The sequence below is a fragment of the Lissotriton vulgaris genome, chromosome 2_1 (genome assembly GCF_964263255.1).
Source record: "Lissotriton vulgaris chromosome 2_1, aLisVul1.2, whole genome shotgun sequence".
NCBI classification, from domain to species: Eukaryota; Metazoa; Chordata; class Amphibia; order Caudata; family Salamandridae; genus Lissotriton; species Lissotriton vulgaris.
The window spans coordinates 550,347,539-550,369,739 of NC_141687.1; the positions used below are offsets into that span (position 1 = coordinate 550,347,539).

The 22,201-nt window shown below is 43.4% G+C and overlaps 1 protein-coding gene across 1 annotated transcript in view; it reads left to right on the forward strand.

Moving 5' to 3' along the window:
* The window catches only part of UNC80 (unc-80 subunit of NALCN channel complex), a 2,521,865-nt gene that overhangs the window by 604,621 nt on the left and 1,895,043 nt on the right, over positions 1-22,201 (forward strand). The window contains exon 16 of the mRNA XM_086955549.1: positions 10,035-10,183. Within this exon, the coding sequence (XP_086811675.1) occupies positions 10,035-10,183 (149 nt within the window). The remainder of the gene's footprint in view (positions 1-10,034; positions 10,184-22,201) is intronic.

Sequence of the window (22,201 nt, forward strand, 5' to 3'; positions counted from 1 at the left end):
TTGGACGAAGAAGTCCTTTTATTGTTAGTGGTTTTTAAAGGCGCCAAGAGGTTTACCAATAATCCGATTATCATAAGTATTGGTAGCCTCATCCAAATTGGCCAGAGTTTCAGGTTTATAGCAAGTTAGATGTGTCCTGAAAGTCTCAGGAGTAATTTTATGCCGTGGGCAGTTTAGCGTTTTAGCCAGTGGTGGCCGCACAGTATCGGCTTTAGCTTCCAGGGAAATGTGAAACATCGCAACTCAATGGTCCTACTGAGCCAGAGGGAGAATTAATGAGGTTCTAAGCTATGGATTATCTGAGAAAATACCATCCAAACAGTGGCCAGTGACATACGTAGCGCCTTTAAGTAGCTGTGTGAGACGCGTACTTTCCAGGAGGTCAATAAACATAGAGGCTTCTCTATCTAAAGTATCTTCGAGGTGGAGATTAAAGTCTCCTAAAATGGTAAAGTCGGTGGAAATGAACTTTAATATCCAACAATTGGCTACTATTGTTCCAAAAAGCCGCTCTAAGGCCCAGGGGCCTATAAATGAGTAATGGTTAGTTAGAGCAATTTTGAAGGCTAATGCCTCACAGTTCAATGTGGCCTGTAGGGTCTCAAAGGAAACTTTCAGATGATCTCAATAGATGATTGCTAAACCCCCCCACTCCCCCTTTTTATTGAGCAATCTAGTCTGGAGACAGCACACCCAGGAGGGGAAGCCGTAATAAGGTCAGGGTCCGACCCGGCATCAGTCCAGGTCACTGCAATGCACTGTGCATGAAACTCTAAAAAAGCAGCAAAAGCCAAGGCGCTTTTTATCAGTGATCTATGTTAATGAGCGTTGCTCTAAATGGTTTGGCCCTGTATTAGTAGGAACGGAATTGGTCATTTTTGGCCATGAATTATAAGAGATAGTGTTGGACATTTTGGGGATAGCACCTTTAATTTTTATGTTAGTCAAGATAAGCCGACATTGTGGGGAAGTCCTGAAATTTGATAGTCTTGTGATCCCAACATAGGTCCTAGACAGTGCTTACAGTAGTCTCTATAAGAAACCAATTCATCTCGTGTATAGCAACGAAGATTTACCTTTTGCAACAGGAAACCGGCAGGGTGTCTGGATCTGAGCGCGGTCCGAGCGTGTACGGGCGCAGACGGGCTGGAGCGCTGGCTGCGCGTGTCTGCTGCTCATCAGTGGAGTAATGCTGTTTAAATAGGTTAAGGCAGGGAACACTTAGAGCATCAACTCCTGCGATTCCATAAGAACCGGAAGTAGAAAGGAGATCGTTCGAGCTTGCTCTCTTCACTCAAGCGGGAAAAAAACCAGCGGTGGAACGGAGAGCGGTTGGGAGAGAAGCAGGAGAAAGATCTGTGCCAGACCTAATCAGGTCAAAGAAAGGTGAGAAAATTGCTCAAATAAAATTACAATTGTTCAACAGCAATTAAGGTTAAAATTCTTCAAACAACAAATTGCTAAAATAACGAACAGAGTACTACCGCATTAAAACTGACAGAGATTAGCATTACAAGTGACAGGGATTAGCTAAATTTAAATACCAGGTCATTACTGACCTGAGACGTCTTGACCTTCCAGTAGAAGTGGTGGAGGTCATTCTGGCTTTGCTCCAAACTTCCAGCAAGGCCATGTAGTCAGGTCATTGGGATCCCTTTGTCTCCTCATTTGTGGCACAGCATGTTCCCTCTTCACAAAGCAAAGTTGTTTGATGTGCTATAGTTTTACTTATCGTTGGCCTGTCAAGGTATTGCTTTGCAGAAAATAATAAGCTGGTTCTTAGGAGACCCACACCCTGCTCTATTCTGAAAGTGGTATCAACCTTACATGTGCGGCAGTGCATTATGCTCTCCATGTTTTTTCTCCTACACACCCATCCAGGGAGGAGGAAATATTACACCAGTTAAACCTGTGTTGTCTGTGAGCTTCTATATCAATAGGATTAAGGAGCACCTCAATGATGATCAGCACCATTTGGATTCGCTTTTGCAAAGAAAGTAGCAGTGGTAGAAAATTGAACTTTGCCCTGCAGGGTTGTCCTTCGCATTAATCTGTTTAATCTGTGTTATATCTTCACCAAGAAGGATCCTCTGGAAGCCCATAGAGCTCATTAGCTCAATGTGTAAGAGAAAAAGCTGTGACTACAGCTCTAGCTAGTGGTGATGCGTTTTTTGACAACTACCAGGCTGCTATGTGGGCTTGTCCATGCTTTCACCAGGCATTTCTGCATTGATTCTCAGGTGCAGGGTCAAGGCCTGTAGAAAGAATCACCCTGCCAGGTATGATGAGAGGTGGTCCCAAATGGGATCCACTTTTGATAGGGGGGAGGAATGTCAAGAGAATACCTGAGACCAAGGGGACGAATGGACCACAAAGAGGATCATAGAAAATATATATTCTTTATTTTTGATTTTGTTAATTTAGTGCATTCAGTCATATTAACAATGTGTTCAAAGATTATACATATAAAAATTCATAGGATTCTCAGTGCTGTTCATCATTTTTAAAGATCAGTTCATAAAAAATAAACATAAGGAAAAACCTAGACAAGATATATGGTGTTCCACTCACTCCGGGAGATAAAACAGGAGGCTCAACAGGCACTCTTAGTCTAAAAATTCACTCATACTCTAACACATTCAATCAATTCATACAGGTAATAAACATAAAGCCTGCAACAAACAGAAGATGGAATTATGGTTGCATGGATGTGGGTACACTTAATGAGAGGCAAAGAGATGAAATATTGTTGCCTTTCTGATGGCAAACGCCGTAATAACGCCAACGCGCGTATCGGTGGGAGGCACCTTTGTCAGGGCTTACAGAAAAGATAGTGGGGAGGGGAACACACAAGCTGAGGCGAAAGTGGGTCGAGGACTCTAGAGACACAAGGTCCTTTTTGGAGGATCGTGGGATCGGAAGATAAAGGTTCTTGGCGATGGGAGGGAAACAGATCGCACAGGTATCCAGGTGAGAAAACTGCTCAGCGAATGACTGGCGAGCAAACGATTTTAGGAGGGCGCAGGTTTCCTTTATTTAGGGGGCACTACTAGTGTACGTAAATAGCTATTCAGCTGGAGAATGATGGTCACCACATTCAAAGAACGAGAACTTCCTTAGTAGGGGGAACACTAGATCTAATATGGTAAACACGGCCGCGTCTGGGGGCTGGAGAAATGGCAGCGAGATAAGGGCGTTAGGTGGGTAGCACTGGTGAAGACTGAGATAGCGGGAGTTTTTTTAACACGCTGCCTGAAGGTGGTAGGTGGGCGGAATGGAGCTCAAATATATATCAGCGAAGCTGGTATGAGGGGGAGTTCGGGTCTCTGAAATGGTCGGATGGTTCGAGTCCCAGACGCGGAACGGAAGGCCCGGGGTGCTGGCAGGATACCAGGACGCCAAGGTCTTACTCTTGTTGTTGGTGAAAGGCTTTGATACTGAAGCAAAAAGTGAGTAATCTGCTGCCAGAAATATCCATCAGAATATAAAGTTTCTTACTTTTGATAACACTGTTTCTAGTGGATAATCTATGTGTTAGGGCAAACAGTATATTCAGGAAAAGATAAGGAAGACAAGTAAGCATCGTCATTTTAGATGGCTCCACCGACCTAAGGTTGTAAGAATGGTACTTGCTGTACAATCAGTATTTGCAAGATATATATGTATTCTGCAGTGAGTGAACAAAAATATGTCCATTCCAACAGGGATATGTCAATACTGCCACAGGAGCTGCCTAGAATGGGAAAAAGCACAACTTTTTCCAGTTGATCTGCATTCATTAGAAGTAACCAGAATCTTTAGCATGTCCATAAATGGAGATAGGTGCACTATGTGTTATAAACCAAACAACATCACTGTCATTTGAAATAATGTGACGTTTGACTGAAATATTTAACCCATGACAATCCCTTGCCACCAAAGATGGCAAGCCAGTGGCTTCATTGCCATGGCAATCAGTATTGCACACGAGACAAACTTGACCAGTGCCTTTTTTTGTTGACAACTGTGATGAGTGCTACTGACTGGTGCAGACTCTAGCAAATGGCTCTTTGTACATTTGGGAAATCCAGCCCATACTGTGTGGATGAAAACCATTTTTCTTAGAACAGAATCTATGTAATCCTATCCCAGGGAGTCAAATGGCTTCTCAATTTTAATGAGAAGATACTGCAGCCAACAGTGCATTTGAATGGTATTACTGAGATCATATGAAAAAGGTGTCTCAGATTGAATGAGGTGTTACATCAAGGAACAGATCCATTCTGGTCTTGTTAAAAAAAACAAATTCATCACTGTCATTTGCCTACCATCTATTATTTTCCTCTAAATATTATAATAAAGTTCATTAGAGACAGGCGCCTAATAGAACCTCTTTTAAGGATGGTCTTTACCAAGGTTTTGGGAGAATCACCACATCAGCATCACAAGTAGATTCCCCCTGCATTCACTCCACTCTGTAGTCTCCCAGTGATTTCTCATCTCCCCTAAAGTAATGATCACTGTGTCTTTACTGGTACCGCTAAATGCTGCATCCTACAGCACCATGACTTGTAACCCCCAAGAGGGGCTAATCACGAGGGCTCTCCCACTTGTCACCGTTATCAGGAGTGGATTATGATATGACATTGTTTTACACAAGTTTTCTTTGGCCACCGACCACTTCACCAATCCAGCAGGAACCAGGAATTAATCAGATTTGGACTGGGGAGTAGTCCAAATACTGTGCAGCTTATTGCCTGCCATACTGTCTCTTTCTCCAATGCTCCAACTGAACTCTTTCTTATTAGTTTCAGCTTTGGTCCCACTAGTGATGGCAAAGGAGGAAACAACTTAGCTAACAACATATATGCAGCACAATTACAATCCACACGTCACAGTATGTATGGGTCCACATATATACTGTATATATATTATTGTAAGTAAAAACTCAACACAGAGGCTATTCGAGGGATGTGTTTCCGGAATGAAAGTGAAACATGTTACCTTACTTCTCAGAATGATGGAGATTGATGATGCTTAGCTAGATTTGCCGTTTTTCTCACATTCTAGGTTGGAAAGTATTGTTTTGATGGGGTCACCTTTTTAGTCTGCCACATTCAGTGTGCACAATAGCTCTCCAATCACCTCTCGCAGCCAAGGCACCAGTGTGCCATGTACTCACATTGGGAGACACTCTTTCACTATTCTTTTGTTGAGAAACCACTATTCCCACTGGCCATAACATCATTTTTATTCATTTCACCCCAAAATCGATAGTATGTATCAGCCCTCCGTCAACTCAGTTGTCTCTTGAGGCAGAGCCTTTAACTGACCCTTTCAAAAATAAACAAATGCAACATATTGAAACTGAACTGATAATCTGTATGCATAGCGTATTTGTACAACATAACGCTAGCCAAGAGCCAGTGGAGTGCAGTACAAGGTTCAATTCAAAATAACAATTGAAGAGGTAGCTAGATTATGGGAGCAGAAGTGGGCTGTTACTGCATCGCTATGTAGAGAGTTTTCATGTGTTTTCTAAATAGGCACATGGTTGGAACAGTCCTATTGGATATAGCGATGTTGTTTCATATCCCAAGTTGGAGAAGGCCTGTTAATTTGCTCTTGTGTTTTTAAAACATCTTTGCCTCTGGTCTGATGATGTCTTGGTTGCTGGTCTGCTGAGACCCACTAGAGATGGTGAGTGTTAGACTCAATTTACCACTACTTGTAGACCTGTATTTTGCTGTATGAATTATGTGTAATCCACCAGTCTCCTTCTTCATCAATGGGAGTGAGTACGTACAGGACTGCTCTTAGAGTTGACAGTGAATAGGGTACAAGTGGGATGTGGATATGAGAGAAGGCACATAAGAGATACTGTTGGTTTGTAGTCACATAGCTCATCTTGTTAGATGGTGGTTCTCTCAAATTGTCTGCATTCTCTCATGACTGACCCCATGCTTATACCAAACAGAATCCAAGATTACTGCTCTTCTACTAACGTAAAAAATTGTCTTTTTTTAAAAATGTGTATTTCACATGCATGGTAATATATATATATATTTTTTTTAAATATGTTTATTGCGGAAAACATAGAGGACAGGAACAGGCAAAAGCTCCCATAAGCATTGAGAGGCCAAATTAGCAATATGCAATATTCAGGATTGTACACAGCCTCGAGCCCACATCCCAGAGGCCGGGCGGCGTAATGTCAGCCAATGGCACAGTTATAATCATAGTCGTTTGCATACTGTCCACGTGCATCTCCAGTATCTGCTGGTTTTCACTCCTTCGTCCTCCATGGAGCCCTACTCCCATCCCTCTGGATAGATGAATTTTGCAATAAAAACGCATTCCAACACAGAACAACAAACAAACCCCACCCCATAAGTGGCATCAGTTATAAAGTACTTGCAATAGCTAGGTCATCCATTCAAGGCCCATTAAGGTGCAGACATCACATTCGGTAGCGATCCTCTGGGAATCCAGACAAATCACAGGGTTAAATGATAGGGAACATTAGTGCGTGCCCAACAGGGCCTTACTCCGGCCCAGGTCCCTCCATCTCGCCTCCCGCCACCTCCTCCTCAGAACCAGACCCCTCAGGAGTGAACAATTCGGCACTTTTGGCATCCGAGTCATCCTCTGATAATGCCTCTGCACACATCAACCTCCAAGCTAGCAAGTCTTCCTGGAGCCTTTCATCGCGGCACGTGCGCTGCATATGCGTCTCCTCAGCCAGGGACCACTCCCTAACATCCCTAAGCCACAGGGAGACCTCGGGGGCCCTCCGCTCGATCCAAGTAATGGCCACTCGCCGCCTTGCCAACACCAGTAACAGCTGCAGAAACTTGTAAGTTAGATTCTTCCTTTTAGGCTTGGGCACCAGGGCCAAGAGACAATGAAGCGGATCCAGAGTAATCCGGAGGCTCGTGACACGGCCAATATGGTCTACCACTTCACTCCAAAAGCTACCGACCTGCGGACACTCCCAAGCCAGTTGGAAGAATCCAGCTCTCTCCGCCCCACACCTAGGACAATCACCCCGCCTATCTGCTGAGATGTGACTCAAGGAGACCGGGGTCATGTATGTGCGATGCACAAAATTAAAGTGGATCAACTTGAACCGTGCATTACATGAGACTTTCCGGGTCAGGGGGCCAATACGTTTGCGCTGTCCCGGCTCTAGAGTCATCGCCAGGTCCGCCTCCCAGGCCGCCCAGGACGGTACAATCGGTGGGGTTGAATCCCGTCTCATGGCCGAGTACAATAAAAAGATCAGCCGCTTCCCTCTGCCACAGGAAAGAAGGATGTTGAGGGTGTGTGTCAGTGGGTGCGCCTCTGGGAACTGAGGCCAGGTCGTTCGCGCTACCTCCTGGAGTCCCCTGTAGTCCCCTGTAGTGCAGGTATTGTCCCCTACTCAGGTCAAAGGCCTCCGTGGCACGCTCATAAGACACGAAGGAGTCATCTGGGTTAGGTCCGCCAGAGTCTCACATCCGCCGTCTCGCCATTCTCGGAAGGACATATTTGCCTCCATCTGCAGCACCGGGGCCAAGATCCACACTGGCAGCTCCCTATGAAATGGGGGCCGCCGCAAAACCTTCTCCACAAATCGCTACCAGACTCCCACTGCATGGCGCACCACATAGGGCAGGTCCTCGTCTGCTCCCCTTCCCTGCATCAAAGCCACTCGTAAACCTTCTCGTCCGCCCTGCGCGCCAGTAGCTGCAGCTCCCAGCTATCGGTATCCGCGAACCACCTCGCGGCGGGTAGGAGCTGGGCCGCATAGTAATAGAGGTCAAACCTCGGGGCCTCCAGACCTCCCTCCTCCCAGCTCCGGACCACAGTATGTAGCGCCACTCCCCTACGTTCGCCCGCCCAGAGTAGAGATGTGCGAAAGGAGAAACAAGGGAGACCCTACTCACAACGGAACCAGGGTGATGCGATTATCCAGAAAAACAGTGGTTCCTGTGGCATATTATTTATCTTACTACTAGATAAACATAACAAGCTTAATAGCAATTCAATCATTGGGGGCCGGGCGGCAAAAAGAGAGAAACACAGTTGTACCAGTTTAAAACATGTTGTTGTATTTCAAATGCAAACAAATAATACTGTAATTTTTCTGCGACATACATATATTATATATATATTATATATATTATACAAAGTGCAAAGTGTCCCATGTGATGTTGTGAGCGAAACAAAAAAACGTATATAATTAAAGTGGGCTGTACAAGTTTCAGGTGTGCCTATTTACAAGAGAAGGAAACTGGACTTAAAGCAATTATTTTAACCAATTGTTGGGCAGCAGCTATACAATCATAGGTGCTGTATTAGTCTGGTTCGCTTCCTAGTGCGTCGACGGCGTTTCGACCCTTAAGGTGAGGGTCTCGTCAGGACTGGACAGTGAGGGATGTCTTGCAATGGGGTGTATTCCAACTTATAACCCACAAGTGAGGAAGTAAAATAACTTTACTTACAGTGAACCCAGCCGGGCACACTGTGTATAACAGCTGGTAGCGCGTCCTAGTCAGATTATGGCGGTCAGTGCCGTCTCTGTGCAGGATATTCAGGGATTATCTGCGCGCTTTAGTAATACAGCTCAATCTCTGTCTCCGATCGTTCGTTAGATGCAATGTTTGTACATTGTATGCATTGTAACGTCATACATTCTCCACCACAGACAATAATTTGGGATGCCTCTTTGCAGGGACGAAGAGCACCCATGGATCCCCTTCAAGCATAACCCTTGTTAAAAAAAGAGAGACAGTGTATTAATAACCCCAACATGGCAACGTTACTGGTGGTTTGCTGAATTTCTACAATCTTCTAACTTCTCAAAGTGTCTACTTAAAAGGCTGCCATGCACATCCACTTCCTTGTTCAGTTTAGGGGACCTGATCCTACTTCCCAAAGTTACACTATTGAACAGGGCAGTCTAGCTCCTGAAAGTTTGCAACATAAACACTTAAATCTTCCATAACATTACATGGACATTTTAAAAGAGGCTAGATGTGCATCAACCAGGCTTCCTATGACTTCAAATTGAAGAGATTCTGCATATGGAGCATCCAGAAGAATATCATCACAACTGAATGACAGAAAGTGGTGCTCCCACATCTCCCCGATTTGGTGAAATCTTGGCAGGTTCTTTTTCACTAAAGATACTTCTTGCAACCTTCATCCCCAATAGAAAATGTTCTTCACAAACCTTTCTGTTCAGAGGTCCTGAGATAAAGGATTTTTTAGAAGGAATTAAGAAATGTTTTCCTCCAATAAGAGATTGCCTTTTTCATGGGATGTTAATATAGTGATTTTTCAAGGTTGATGTTCCCTCCAATGGAAACAACTTATATTGCTACTTTACAATAAAGCAGCTTTCCTTGTAGCCATCAATTTTTCCACATGGTGAGAGAGATTCAGGGTTATTGATGTAATTAACTGTAGGTAGGTTTTAATAAAGGCTTGGTTTTCAAGAAAGTTTCTTCCTAAGATAGCATCAGATTCTCACATGAATCAATCTACTTTTCTTTCAATGTTTTCCAAACCCATTCTTCACCAGCATAGAGGTCTAAAAGGTCTTTGTATGTAAAAATATATTTTAACTTTATATTGTATTGAACAACAATCAGATCATATTATTATATTATTAGCAATTTCAGGGAAATAGGTATAGATTTATGCTCTTTGAAAGTGTTTGAGAGTTTATTTCTTGCTTTCTGTAATATGTCAAAAAATGTTTTGCTTTATTTAGAGTTTGGCGGACAGGGTACTTTGTCATAAAATTGTTGATGCCCCATCCTTTGTGTCAAAAGTGCATTATCATCAGTGGCACTTGTAATATGGAGGATAGGACATCCGCCATGTTTATGACGCAGTCCTTTTAGATTGTTGAAGCTTGACTGATTTGAACTGGGGCAGTCTCTATTCTCATATATGTCGTAGGTAGACATTCCTAATGGGATGCCACTCATCATGTAGATGCTTTTTTGACATCCCAGATTCTGCACCTCTGTAATGATAATGAATGCTGTACCTTCATTTTCCAGACAGAGCTGGTTTTGGAAACAATTTCGCTACTATGGACAACAAGTCTACTGCACAGAGTGTGGAGGGCATCGTTGTCAGCTCCATGTTTAAGGCTTTGATCACACGTTGCGCTTCTACTACTCATGAGCTCCACAGCCCTGAAAACCTGGTAGGTGCCAGTTCTGATTTTGTTTATGCTGAGTAGGCTATGAACATGGCATTGTTAGTTACTTATGGATGATAAATTATTGTTTGCAGTGAAAGCATGTCACTGAACAGCATTGGTGAACCGATTTCCAATTAAGAGGCTGATTAGGATTGCAGTGATTCGTATCATATTCATATTTGCAGGGTAACTATGGTTTAACAAGGAGAGATTTTTTTCAAATATCTCCAAATCCGAAGTTTTATAAAGTCTAAAAACCTTATTAATACCAGTTCTATGAATAAAATAGACGTGCTGAAAAGTTGTATTAAGAAAGATAGAATCATCACGGTATACCAGCTGATGATAAATAGAATAAAAGACGATCTTGAGATATATACTAACAAATGGTAAGCAAATCTGGGAATAGAAAAGGTCGATATATCAAGATCTTTAGAAATGGCCAGTATGGTTTTATTCAATTGGTCTTTTAAAAGCCAGCACTTCATGGCAGTTTTCGACTTATACTATACACCGTCGAAATTGGTACTATGGAAAGCTAAGGGGGGCACGAATTGTAGTCGTTCGCAGCTGCTGATTCAATCCACATGTTTGCTCAATGTCCAAAATGTAATCAATTTATACAAGAAGTACATAGTTTTTTAGATACCATTTTAGAGTCATCACCGGTATTACTACCAGAATTAGTGATACTGGGAATCCAAGCTGACAAAATTGGTATTAGAACGGTTGAAGGAGAAGGCTTTTTATTTATAGCCATGTCAGTGTACAGATACTGCATAACTTCTCGTTGGCTTGATGTGGATCCTCCAGCTTTCTATCATTGGCAGTCAAAGTTATTAAGTGTCTATTGGCTCAAAAGTGCTGTATATAGACTTAAGGGCCGACGGAAGAGGATATTTGGTAAGAAATTATGGTCACCCATTTATAATTGGATTTAACAGGTTTATTATGACTCTATAAACTAACTGAATTTGCTTTTTTCTTGTAACATCATTATGAAACTGTATTCTACCTTCTTTCTATTATCATGAATTCTTTCTGTAAAATGTACTTTACAACTCTCCACTGCCAAAGTAAATCAATAAAAACAAATAAAACAAAACCAAGATTGCAGTGATTCCGCATCCTCCAGGCCGGTGGAAGCCACCGCCGGCCCGGAGGATGCGGAATCACCGCAGCAGTGCCTCCAAAGACCCCCTGCCAGATTTGGATGGCTGGGGGGTCATCGGCGGACGGGAAAACCGTCCGCCTCTTTTCCGCCGCGGTCGCCTTCCGACCATGGCGGAAAAGCTCTAATATGGTGTTGGTGTCTATCAGACACCGCCAGCCATATTAGGATGGGGCAGGAAACATGCTTTTCCACGGCGGAAAAGACAAGCATGTTGTCTTTTCAGTTTGGGGGCCCGTTGCGGGCCCCCAGGGTGTCAGAGGGTGGGGGGTGCACATGGAGGGTACCTATGGTACCCCCCTGCATTTACATGAACAAAGCGGCAGGCACCGCGCGGTGCCTGCCGCTTTGTGCATGTAAATGCAATACATGCATTTTTAACCTTGCGGCGGGTGCTGCTTCAAGGTTAAAGATACAGGATGTGACCGCCAGGGTGGCGGTCACATCCTGATTTGCATGGAGGGACCGCTGCTGCCCATGTGGACGGTCCCTCTACCTCGGGGTGGCGGACGGACGCAGGTCCGTCCGCCATCCTAATGAACCCCATAAGTTATCAACTTGTTCATTAATTGCATGTGATTATTGTGAAATAACCAGTGATCATAAATTCTAAAGTGTTATTGGCAAAAAGGTTCATATGTTCTGTTGTGCTTGATATGTAAGGGTAATTGTGCATATTTATTTTTATAATTATGTTGTTAATGTATTAGTTGATAAAAGTATGTATGGCCGTCAGGAATTCATGTATGTCAGAATTGTGCAGCCTTTTAAATTTACCACCATTTGGGAATTGTTCCAGTCTTTACAACTCTCTCCATTCCATACAATTGAAACGCTGACAATTGTGGGCATTGTAATGGATTCTCTTTCAGTTTTTGATGACATCTATAACAATGGCCTAATTACCTGCTGCTGCTCTTTACTGCTCTGAGTCTATGCCTTCATCTATTGTATGTATTATGAGAGTCTGTCTCATTCCTGGGAATGTACTCTAACAGCCTTCAAAAATTAATAAAACAATGAACATCTCCCCCCTGGTTCTATATATTCCTGTATGAAGTTAAATCGAGCCCCGGATCTGATAAAACTCAATGTCAAACACTTTAAGTTGTCAAATCTGAAGTCCATCTATCTCCTTCTGGTACGAAGAAAGCTTAAAGAATAATTCAGCCATAAAAAAACAGGCACTTGTGTCAGATAGTAGAAGCACATAATTCCTTCAAGGCCAGTTTTCAGCATTATTATAGTATGGAGACAGTCCCTTTTCCAGTCTAAGGCATCTCAGAGCTGAGGTGAATTTTCATTGTGTAGGTGCCTTCATTCTCTCAGATCTCTCAGTGGCATTCAACATTGTTGAGAGCAGGTTCTCCTAGACCATCTGACAACAGTAGGTGTTACTGACAAGGCTTTAGTCTTAGTTCAGTCTTTTTTGATAAACTAACTACGAAAAAATATTTTGTCTCCATTTACCTCTGAATCTCACCCTTTGTTCTATGGAGCTGCAAATGGATATTCTCAGTCTCCTTGCCTTCTTAACCTTTATGTTGGACTACTGGCCAGCCTCATACATTCCTTTAGCTTCTGTTTTTACATATATGCCAAAGAGACCCAGTTTGTTATCCACCTTGATGGATCAGGGTTCTTGAATTATGTGTTCCAGTCATTTTTAATTGAGGCCTGAATATTGATGAATGGCCACTGGTTCAAACTAAACTCGAGCAAGATTGAAATGTTCATTGCTGACATTCATGTTTACATTTTGGTTTACATCTTCTGTACTCTTGAAACCGACTCTGTTTCAAGTACTGTCTCTCCTTTATGAATCCTCTGTATGATTTTTGGATGCGGCTCGTACTTTTAGCCCAGATTTCTGCTGTAGTGCTGAGTTGTTTTTACCATTTGCATCATACCAGTCTTGCAGTTTTGACAGAAAATATTTGTCCATTTTGGCCTTTTTTCCTTTTTCCTTAGATTACCTCAATTTCTTCTGCAGAGATTGCAGGATGTTCAAAATGTTGTGAACCAGATGGTTCACTAATGGTTTTTGGTTCAGTCACGTTAAACCTGACTCAGTAGTTTATTGGCTTCATTACAAGGACTTTGTGCATAAAACTTAGCTTTCTTTATTAAGTGTCAGCTTTCAGAGGGAAGCATCTCTAACTCTACGTGGTCAGTCGCTCCGCGCTGCCCGTCTCTGCAGTTATACTGTCCATTTGTTACCTTTTTTAAAAGTCCTATGTTGAAAGACACTTTTTTTTGTTTTGGAAGCAACAATGTGAGCTTCTCTTCCCTATCTTTCAGATCCATTTCTACCAATCATATTTCCAGTTACTCTCTTATGACAAGGGACATGTCTATATGGGCATAAATTGTCCTTTTAGGAGAAGTTGTACATTTATTTATCCATAGATACAAGAACATGTTTCATGTAGAAGCACTTTAAAAGAGACATAAAGCATAGCATTTAAGGACTGTTTCTGCCTGTCAGTGCCAAGAGCTGAAGATCAGCAGGAGAGTCTGGTTTAATGGGTCAGAAATTTGGCTCAATTTTTCTGTAGCTAATTGGTATGCAGTCTTTTCTTTTGTACCATTTTGCAGTACCACTGCCTCAAGCTGTAGCTTCTGTACGTTTTGAACTGTTTTCAGGGACTGTAGAAACCAGCTGTTAGTAAATGCTCTACTGTTACCAAACAGATGTTAGTCCAGAATATCACAGAATGAATGTGGCATATTGAGTGGTCTCGATATCATGACCGAGAATATCGAGAACCAAAATATCAACAGGTAAGTATTTCTCGAGTTTTTCTACTTGACGACACATCTATGTATCTTGATGAAATATCTCTTCATGTTACTTAGATGTGGATTTAAGAATACTAAATGTAAACCTCTCTCTGCGCACTTTCCTCCGCGATGGTTTTTGTTTTTCAATATTTTGGTCATAATATTATGGCCCCTTGTTATTCCTTCAGCTATATTCTAGACTATAGCCTTCTAAACAGGTTTACTGTAAAACTAATCAAACTTTGATACTTGTATCATTAGTTTCTAGCTGAGATCAGCGCATTACATTTTCATTTGTGAATGATGCTTTGATTGATTTTGTGTGAAGAATGCCAGCTAACCCCAAAATTTGCTTTCAAGTGATTGATTTGACCACCCGGTCTCTTGTTTTCTTCAAGCTAGAGATGCATAAGTCTAATTCTTTCATTGATTTTCCCTATGCTTCAAGAAGCAATTACAAATCTATGGAAGCTCTCTTGATAGCTAAATCCGAGAATGACTAACATGGGTACGAATGGCTCCTCAGTAAAGCTACCGGGTGTAATGGATTGAAACATAACTGCATATGTTAAACAAAACACACATCAGAGGTAATAGAGCCTATGATATCATCCATCAGTGGATTATCACCCCTAACCCACATCCCTGCAATGTAAAGCAGCCCTGGCACCCATGTACAACAGTGCTTACAGAACAGGAATACTGCTAGAGTAGACATTTGTGCTTCTGAATGGAAAACTCAAGGGCCTGCACAAATCAAGTGGGGCTGTAGAGTATAACCCAGCTACTTTCTGCAATATCATTGTCACATGCATGTTACACAACAAGCAATTCATAGGGACATTGAATGTAACATGAAGGAGGAGGAGAATGATGATGACATAGAACATGTGATTTCGGTGGCAGCACATGTCATCGTCATGGTAGTTGGTGATGGAGGCATGGAGGGGTGTGCCAAGAGAAATTAAATCACCTAAAGTTATTTCGGAGGCAAGCAGGGTGCAGAGTAGGCCTGGGGGTAAATTCCGTAATTTGCGTAATTTGGGTAATTTTGCGTTCCACGGAAAATGCGAAATTGCCCAAAATTCTGCGTTCCGCGGCTTCGCAGAACTTTTTGCTTGTTCGCGTCCTCAAAATGTGTGTATGCAAGGTCCCGAGCACACAAACAGCGTTCGCGAACAGTAAAGAAGCATCGCGACCAAGCAATTCCGCGTGTTCTCAGAATATCTGCATGCTCGTGGAGATTTTTTACCGTTTTGTGAAGCTTTGCGTACATATATGTAGACTTTGGGTGTTATTAAAAGATCCCCGGTAATTCCATTGAGAGGGGAGTTGGTGTCATGATTTACCGGTCCCATCTGAATCTGTGGGAAAGCAGCCTAAATTTGATGAAATACATGGGAATAACAAGAAAAATCTGGTGGAACTGGGAGGTGGTTTCACGATGCCCCCATTCATTCTTCATTTCTAATGCGAACCATCATTTTCAATGTTCCACTAATAATTCCCAATATTTTGTCCTCTCTAGAGTTACAGATGCTCACTTGTATATGTAACTGTGGTGGGCGTGGGAGGTTTTTGGACGGAGTTACTGGGCAAAACTTTCAGGACCTGGTGTAAGGCCCAGGTATTTTCTTCTACTGATGCATTACAGGATCATAGGAAAGGCGATCAAAGTGGAGTGTGCACCAGCAGATGTGAACAGAAATTACATTACAAAAGTAAGCATAGTCAACATTGCCGTACATAGAGTTTTACAAAGTTGTTGTTTCTTACGGTGAAGTTAGTGGTTTTCAAATTTGTTTCTTTTAAAAGAAATCTCTTTTTATTGGTTTTAGTTAATGAGCAATAGCAAGTGACACGTATCAAGCAACCGCAAGGAAAGTCACATCATACAGTACTTCAAAATGCTGTTCAGTTACACTCCTTGTCCCAAATCATCCCCTCCTGCAGATTCTGGTTACATGGATTTGAAAACAGTCCTTCAGAAGTCCAAATTACAGTATTAGTGAGGGCATTCTCTTACTTTGTAAATAGGTACCTCAACTAGAGAACATCTTTCCATACCTGTGAGGTATTCTTCTTTGGGGGAAGGAGATGGTGCCATCCCATACCATCTCGGTTTTGCAATATACCTTTACACTTATAAGCCACCCGTGGCAATCTACATACTCTCATTGATTCCCACAGCAATATTCTCAACAGCATTGGCTTGAGCACGATGTCTAACTGTCGACCCAAAACTTCGTTTGAGTGTTTGTGATGTATTGCCAGTATTATTTGCTTGGCATACCCGGATCCAGTGGAAGATGTTGGCCACCTTCTGCTGATATCTGTTACAGTTTGGGGACAGTGCTTTTCCTATACTGTAAAGCCATGCCTTGGTGTAATAAATTCAGTGTAAATAGTGGAGTTGAATCAGCAATATCCTGGCTCAGATGTCTAGATTTCTTGGGCCATGAATGATTCTGTCCAATCTGCTTTCTACAGTGAACCCACTTCATTTTCCCACTGGTTGTTAGGCCACTAAAGGCGATTTGGGGCATTACACCCCAGCACTTCAAATGTTTTTGAGATGGTTCTGCTGTGTTTTCATTCTCCAGTGCATGCCTTGTTTGACATTCTAATGGTGATCCAAGTATAATCAAACACAAGGAGAAGATAGACGGAGCGCAGAAACATTTCAAACACTTACCCCTAGTCACCGATCTTGGTTAAATCCATCATCATTTGTTAGCTCACTTCACCACTCCAGTTCACACTCTGCTATATGCAAATCAGTCTTGACCCTGTTCCTCATGGGAACTGTCCAGACCGAACTGCCAAAGCAGGTCTTCCCTGGACCGGAAACAAGCATCCTGGGACCGGTTTCGGGCTAACACCCCTCAACAGCCAGGCTATCGTGAATCCAATGGCAAAGTGAGCAAGTGACCCACGTCTGGGCATACTCTGCTAACATAGGGAGAACAAAGCAAACACAAGGTGATGATGAACGGAGCTCTGAAACTTTGGGGTTTCTAGTTGGAATGCCGGACAGAGAAGATGGTTGCCGACAGCTGGCTGGAATCTCCCTCGTTTGCTACATACTTGTTAAAGAGAAAACAAAGACCTTTTTTTTGATAATCAAGTTTATTGATGTTAATGTAAACAATACAGCCACATAATAGCATCATGAAGCACATTTTGACCCAATGCACAGATTGTGTTATTCTAATCACATCACTGAGTATTGTGTATGCATTTTCACCAGAGCGCAGCATCAATGCAATTTCGCCCAATTCATTCCACCTGACCCAGCCACCTGCCCCACACCCTTTTGTACATCCCTGGGCATCCCAGTGCTACATAAACCTGTTTCTACTGTATTGCACACCAGCACAAGCCTCTGCGCCACTGTGACACTGTGGGGGTGGGCGCTTCCATTTGGTGGCTATTTCTCTTTTTTGCCACCATAAGGGCTGTGCCCAGGAATATCTTGTCTGCTCAAGACTCTCCCAAGCCCTCCGGGACTCTTAGGATAAAGGCCAAGGCTGTGTTGGGGACCTTTCATCCCAGTACCACGGTGAGCTCTGTGGCTATAGTGGTCCAGTACCTATTTATTGACAGACATGTCCAGCCTATGTGATAAAAGTCTTCCAGGGTCATTGCACACTGAGGGCAGTCAGTGTTAGACGAAAGGCCAGCCCAGTAAAGTCAGGCTGGGGTGAGATAAGCACAGTACTGATAATATGTCTGGATTAGCCTCAGTCTAGAGGAAATGGTAATGACCCGGGGGACCGTGAGGGCATCCAGCCAGTCATCGTCCCCTAAGGGATTCAGCCAACACTCCAAGCTTGTCCTGAGATAATCTAGTGAAGGGGTTGCGTTGAGGACGAGTGTTTGATAAATTTGGAAAATGCCTCCCTTCCCCGGTGCCCCCAGCAGGATCTTGGCTTACAGTGGGCTAAACTCTGGGATGGGGGTGTCAGTGGGAATTTGGGTGGTGAGCGCATGCCTAAGTTGCATGTATTTATCAAATTGTGTAGGGTTGATCCTGTAAGTATCCTGCAGTTCCTGGAATTCCCGATGCCTCCCATTTGTGAAATCTCTATACGGTCCCACCTCCCAAAGCCCTCCAATGTGGTCACCGGCGCTATGCCTGAGAGGAGTGTTTAGTTTCTGCTTTGTGTGCCAATGTGTCTGCCGAGGTGCAGATCTCCATACGAGGAAAACTGCTCTGGTCACTGCTGGAATGGAGTTGGGGATTGGGGACTTCTTCACTAGTGTCTTGGAAAGCCCCTGGGAGACCAGCTCCAGTTGTTACGTTGAGTTGGACCACCCTCCCGAAAACCAATCATTAATCAACAAACGTTGGGTGGCTAGGTAATAGAAATAAAGATAGTACATTCCCAAACCACCGTCATAGGAAGCGCGCTGACAATGGGAAAGAGTTATTCTATTTCTGACTCCACCTCAAAGGAACAAAGCAGCTATTCTGCCCAGGGTCAGAAACCAATGAAGCGACAGGCAGAGCGGAAAATTCTGAAAGACATAAAGGAATCGGGGAAGGATCATCATTTTATGTAAGGCTATTCTGCCAGTTGGATTTAACAGTAGCATCTTCCATTTATGAAGGTCTTCCTTAGCTCTCTTAGTCACTAGGGTAAGGTTCTGGGCCCAGGTGAGCACTGGGTGGAGCGCCACACATAATCCTAGGTATCAAAAACATAGGTGTCGAATTGGGATTATGGACTGCCACGCAATGCAGTCACAGGAGTCATTCTGGGGCACTAGGATAGATTTAGTCTTGTTGACTCGCTGAAAAGATGGGGTAATTGAAGACAGTGAGGACCCTTCATCCCAGGATCCACCATAAAGAGGAGAACATTGTGTGCGTACAGTGCAATGAAATCCTTTTGGGCTTCTCCCCACCGCCAGCCATTAATTTGGGCATCACTAGGCACACCAAAGGTTTGACTGCCAAGGCAAAGAGTAGTGGAGATATAGGGCAGCCCCTACGTATTCCTCTACGGATGGGAAAGGGGTCCAACAGGACCCCATCACCTGGACCGGGACATGGGATTGCAATAGAGCACACAAACTAGTCTGCAAAACCGCGGCCCTATACCAGCCCTTGTCAGCACCTCCTCCAAGAATCCTTTTCGAAATCTATAAAGCGATGACAGGAGGTGCCAATGAGCTAATGTGATGTGGAGGCATCGGAGGCAGTGTCTCATTCTTCTATGGGGCATAAAGCTACATTGGTCAGGATGAAAAAGGGTACTAAGCACTGGTGTAAGGCGGGTGGCCAATATCATTCCATAGATTATTGCTTCAGTAGGTTGACAGAGGTTGCATCTTGGGGTGGATTACTCCAATCATGGCCATATCAATTTTAGAGGTGAAGGTACCTTTTTTTGCTGCATCTTCATATTGGGCATGGAGACGGGGTATCAGATCATCCCAGAATGCAGAGTAATATTCCGCAGGAAATCTGTCAGGGCCCGGAGTCTTTCCGGATGCCACTACTGTATGGCTGCTCCTACCTCCTCAATGGAAATTGGCTGGTCAAGCAGCTGACATTCAATTTGGGAGAGTCAAAGGAAAGGTATCTCTTGGAGAAGGTGGGCTGTGGCTGAGGTGCAGCTGGTTTGACTGATGTGTAGAGGTTAAGATAATACTCTGCAGAAGTCTGTGCGATACCATGAAGTGTGCGTTGGGTGCGCCATTTGCTGTCAGTCACCTCCGGTGTGATCCGGTTGGCTAAGGGACAGGAGGCAAACATGTAAAAAGTTTACCATTTTTGGCTCCCCAGCCAAAGACTCTAGATGTGGAATCCCTCCACATCTTTCGCTGTTTCAAGTGAAATGTGGTGAATTTCCTACTGTATAAGGTTGAGCTGCAGGGAAACCCTTCCCTCACTATTCTGGGTGGCGTGTTCTGCCTCCAAGAGAAGTGCACAAACCTTTAATTGGGTAAGATGCTGGCCCTGAGTCTTTTGTTTTTTTAAGGTACCCTTTGGCATAGCTTTTAATGGTGGCCTTACTTGTCACCACAGAGTAGCTGGTAAAAGAACCGTGCCATTGTTAAGTTGAAAGTATGCTTTGATCTCTGTTTCACGTACCTTCTTATAGTCCTCGTCCTGGAGAAACCAGACGTTTAGGCACTACACAGGTTGTAGTCCCCCAGTAGTTTTACCCAGGCGATAGTTCAGTGGGGCATGAGCTGAGAGGCCCAAGAGAGAAGTTGAATTTGAGTGACAGTTTGGCAATCTGGGGCCGGCATAAATATGTAGTAATTGCAGGATTGACTATGATGTACTACTGATGTGTGGGTGTACTGGCGTTACCGAGGGTTCCATATCCTCCAGACGTCACACATTTCAAGTGTGGTGGTCCAGTCTGGAAGACATCAAGCATCCAGGCGGTGGCTCACCGAGGGGGCCCCAGTGGTATCCTGGTGAGAAGCCATTACTGCATTAAAGTCTCCTCCTATTACTGCCAGGGGCTCTGGAAGCTTACCTAGCACGCTAGAGAGATCCTGAAAGAATGTGTCAAGGGCTGCTGGGGGCACATAGTCAGAAACAAGGTTACTTATACCACCTCCCATAGTCCCGGGTAGAGCTAGGACGCGCCACTGGGGATCACCTACTGTGTCCGTAATCTTCAGGGGAAAAGAGCAGTGCAGGACTAGTGCTACTCCACAGGAGCACAGTGAGAAGCCTGTGAGTCTTTTCCCTGTCTCGCTAAGAAGGGACAGTGGTTCCCCATCAGGTGTGTCTCTTGTATCATCAGGACATCCGGTAGGAACCGATGAGAGTATTTCGGAACTGTAGGATGCTTTACCTGGTCCAAAAGCCTGTTGACATTCCAGGAAAGCACCTGGAAAGGCTCTAGGTCATAGTATTGTGAGGTCATAGAGGTGGGATACACGGACCCATTCAGACCGCACAGGCTGTAAGGTGGTAGTGCTGTGTCATGTAAGAAAGTAGTCTTGCACTTCCAGTGTGGTGTTAGGTGCACGAGAAGAATGCATTAGTAAGGATCACATCTTGTGGCGTAGGCAAAGAATAAACATCATCAACAAAAACATATTCCCCAACTTCCTCTACAACCAATCCCCCTGCCCATACTTCGATCCCTGATCCCCATAAGTGAAAACTGAACTAGAACTCAGTCAGAACTTGGGAACGGATTGGTGGACTCCTCCACTATTTAGGATCATGCCTGGTGTATCAGGAATCAAGATCGTCCAACAGATGTTGACAGTTTCATCTTGTCAATAGCTGTAGAGATACATTGCATCAGCCAATCGTAGCGCTCCTTGAACGGTCAGTGTCTCCCACCTGGGAGGCTGGTGGAGTGCTAGGTCGTCCAGAAGGGACATCATGGTTTGGAGTGGCATCCAGCTGACTATGTGGTGAAAGGGCCGCTGTTGGAGAACCAGTCCGGTTTTCTGCTGTCTAGGAAGGCTACAAAGAGCCTTTTCTTTTGGTGTTGCTCCCTTTCTGTGAGCAAGTGTGGTGCCTTTGTGGCTTGGGGGTTGTTTCAGCTCTGGCCCAACCGCTCGACGGCAGGTTGGAAGGTGGGGAGTTGTGCAAGGTTCGCAGCAGTCTCTATTCGGTGAGCTAAGGGATCGATTACAATATTATAGAAGTACCAAAATATCGAGGAAAAAATATAGAATACAAAAATGTAGAATTCCTATCTACAAACATGTAAGTACAAAAATATCGAATCCAAAATATAGTTTTAAAAAACTATAGTTAGTCAAAATATTGAATTTTTTTAAATGTCTTAAAAGTAATTTAAAATTAATGAAATAATAAATATAATTAACTAAAACATACTTAAAAATACTTAAATAAACTTAAAATTATTAAATGATAAATTTAAGTTATAAAAAAAAAAAAATCTTATTTCTTAAAACATATATATATATATATATATATTAACATAATGTTAATAAAAAATATACATAATTTTTACCATAGGATAGCAGGAGGGTAAAATTTACTATTATCACTCCAGTGAGCGCAACAGTAGGGAAAACATTGGATAGGGTAGGGGTAAAAATTACTATTCCCA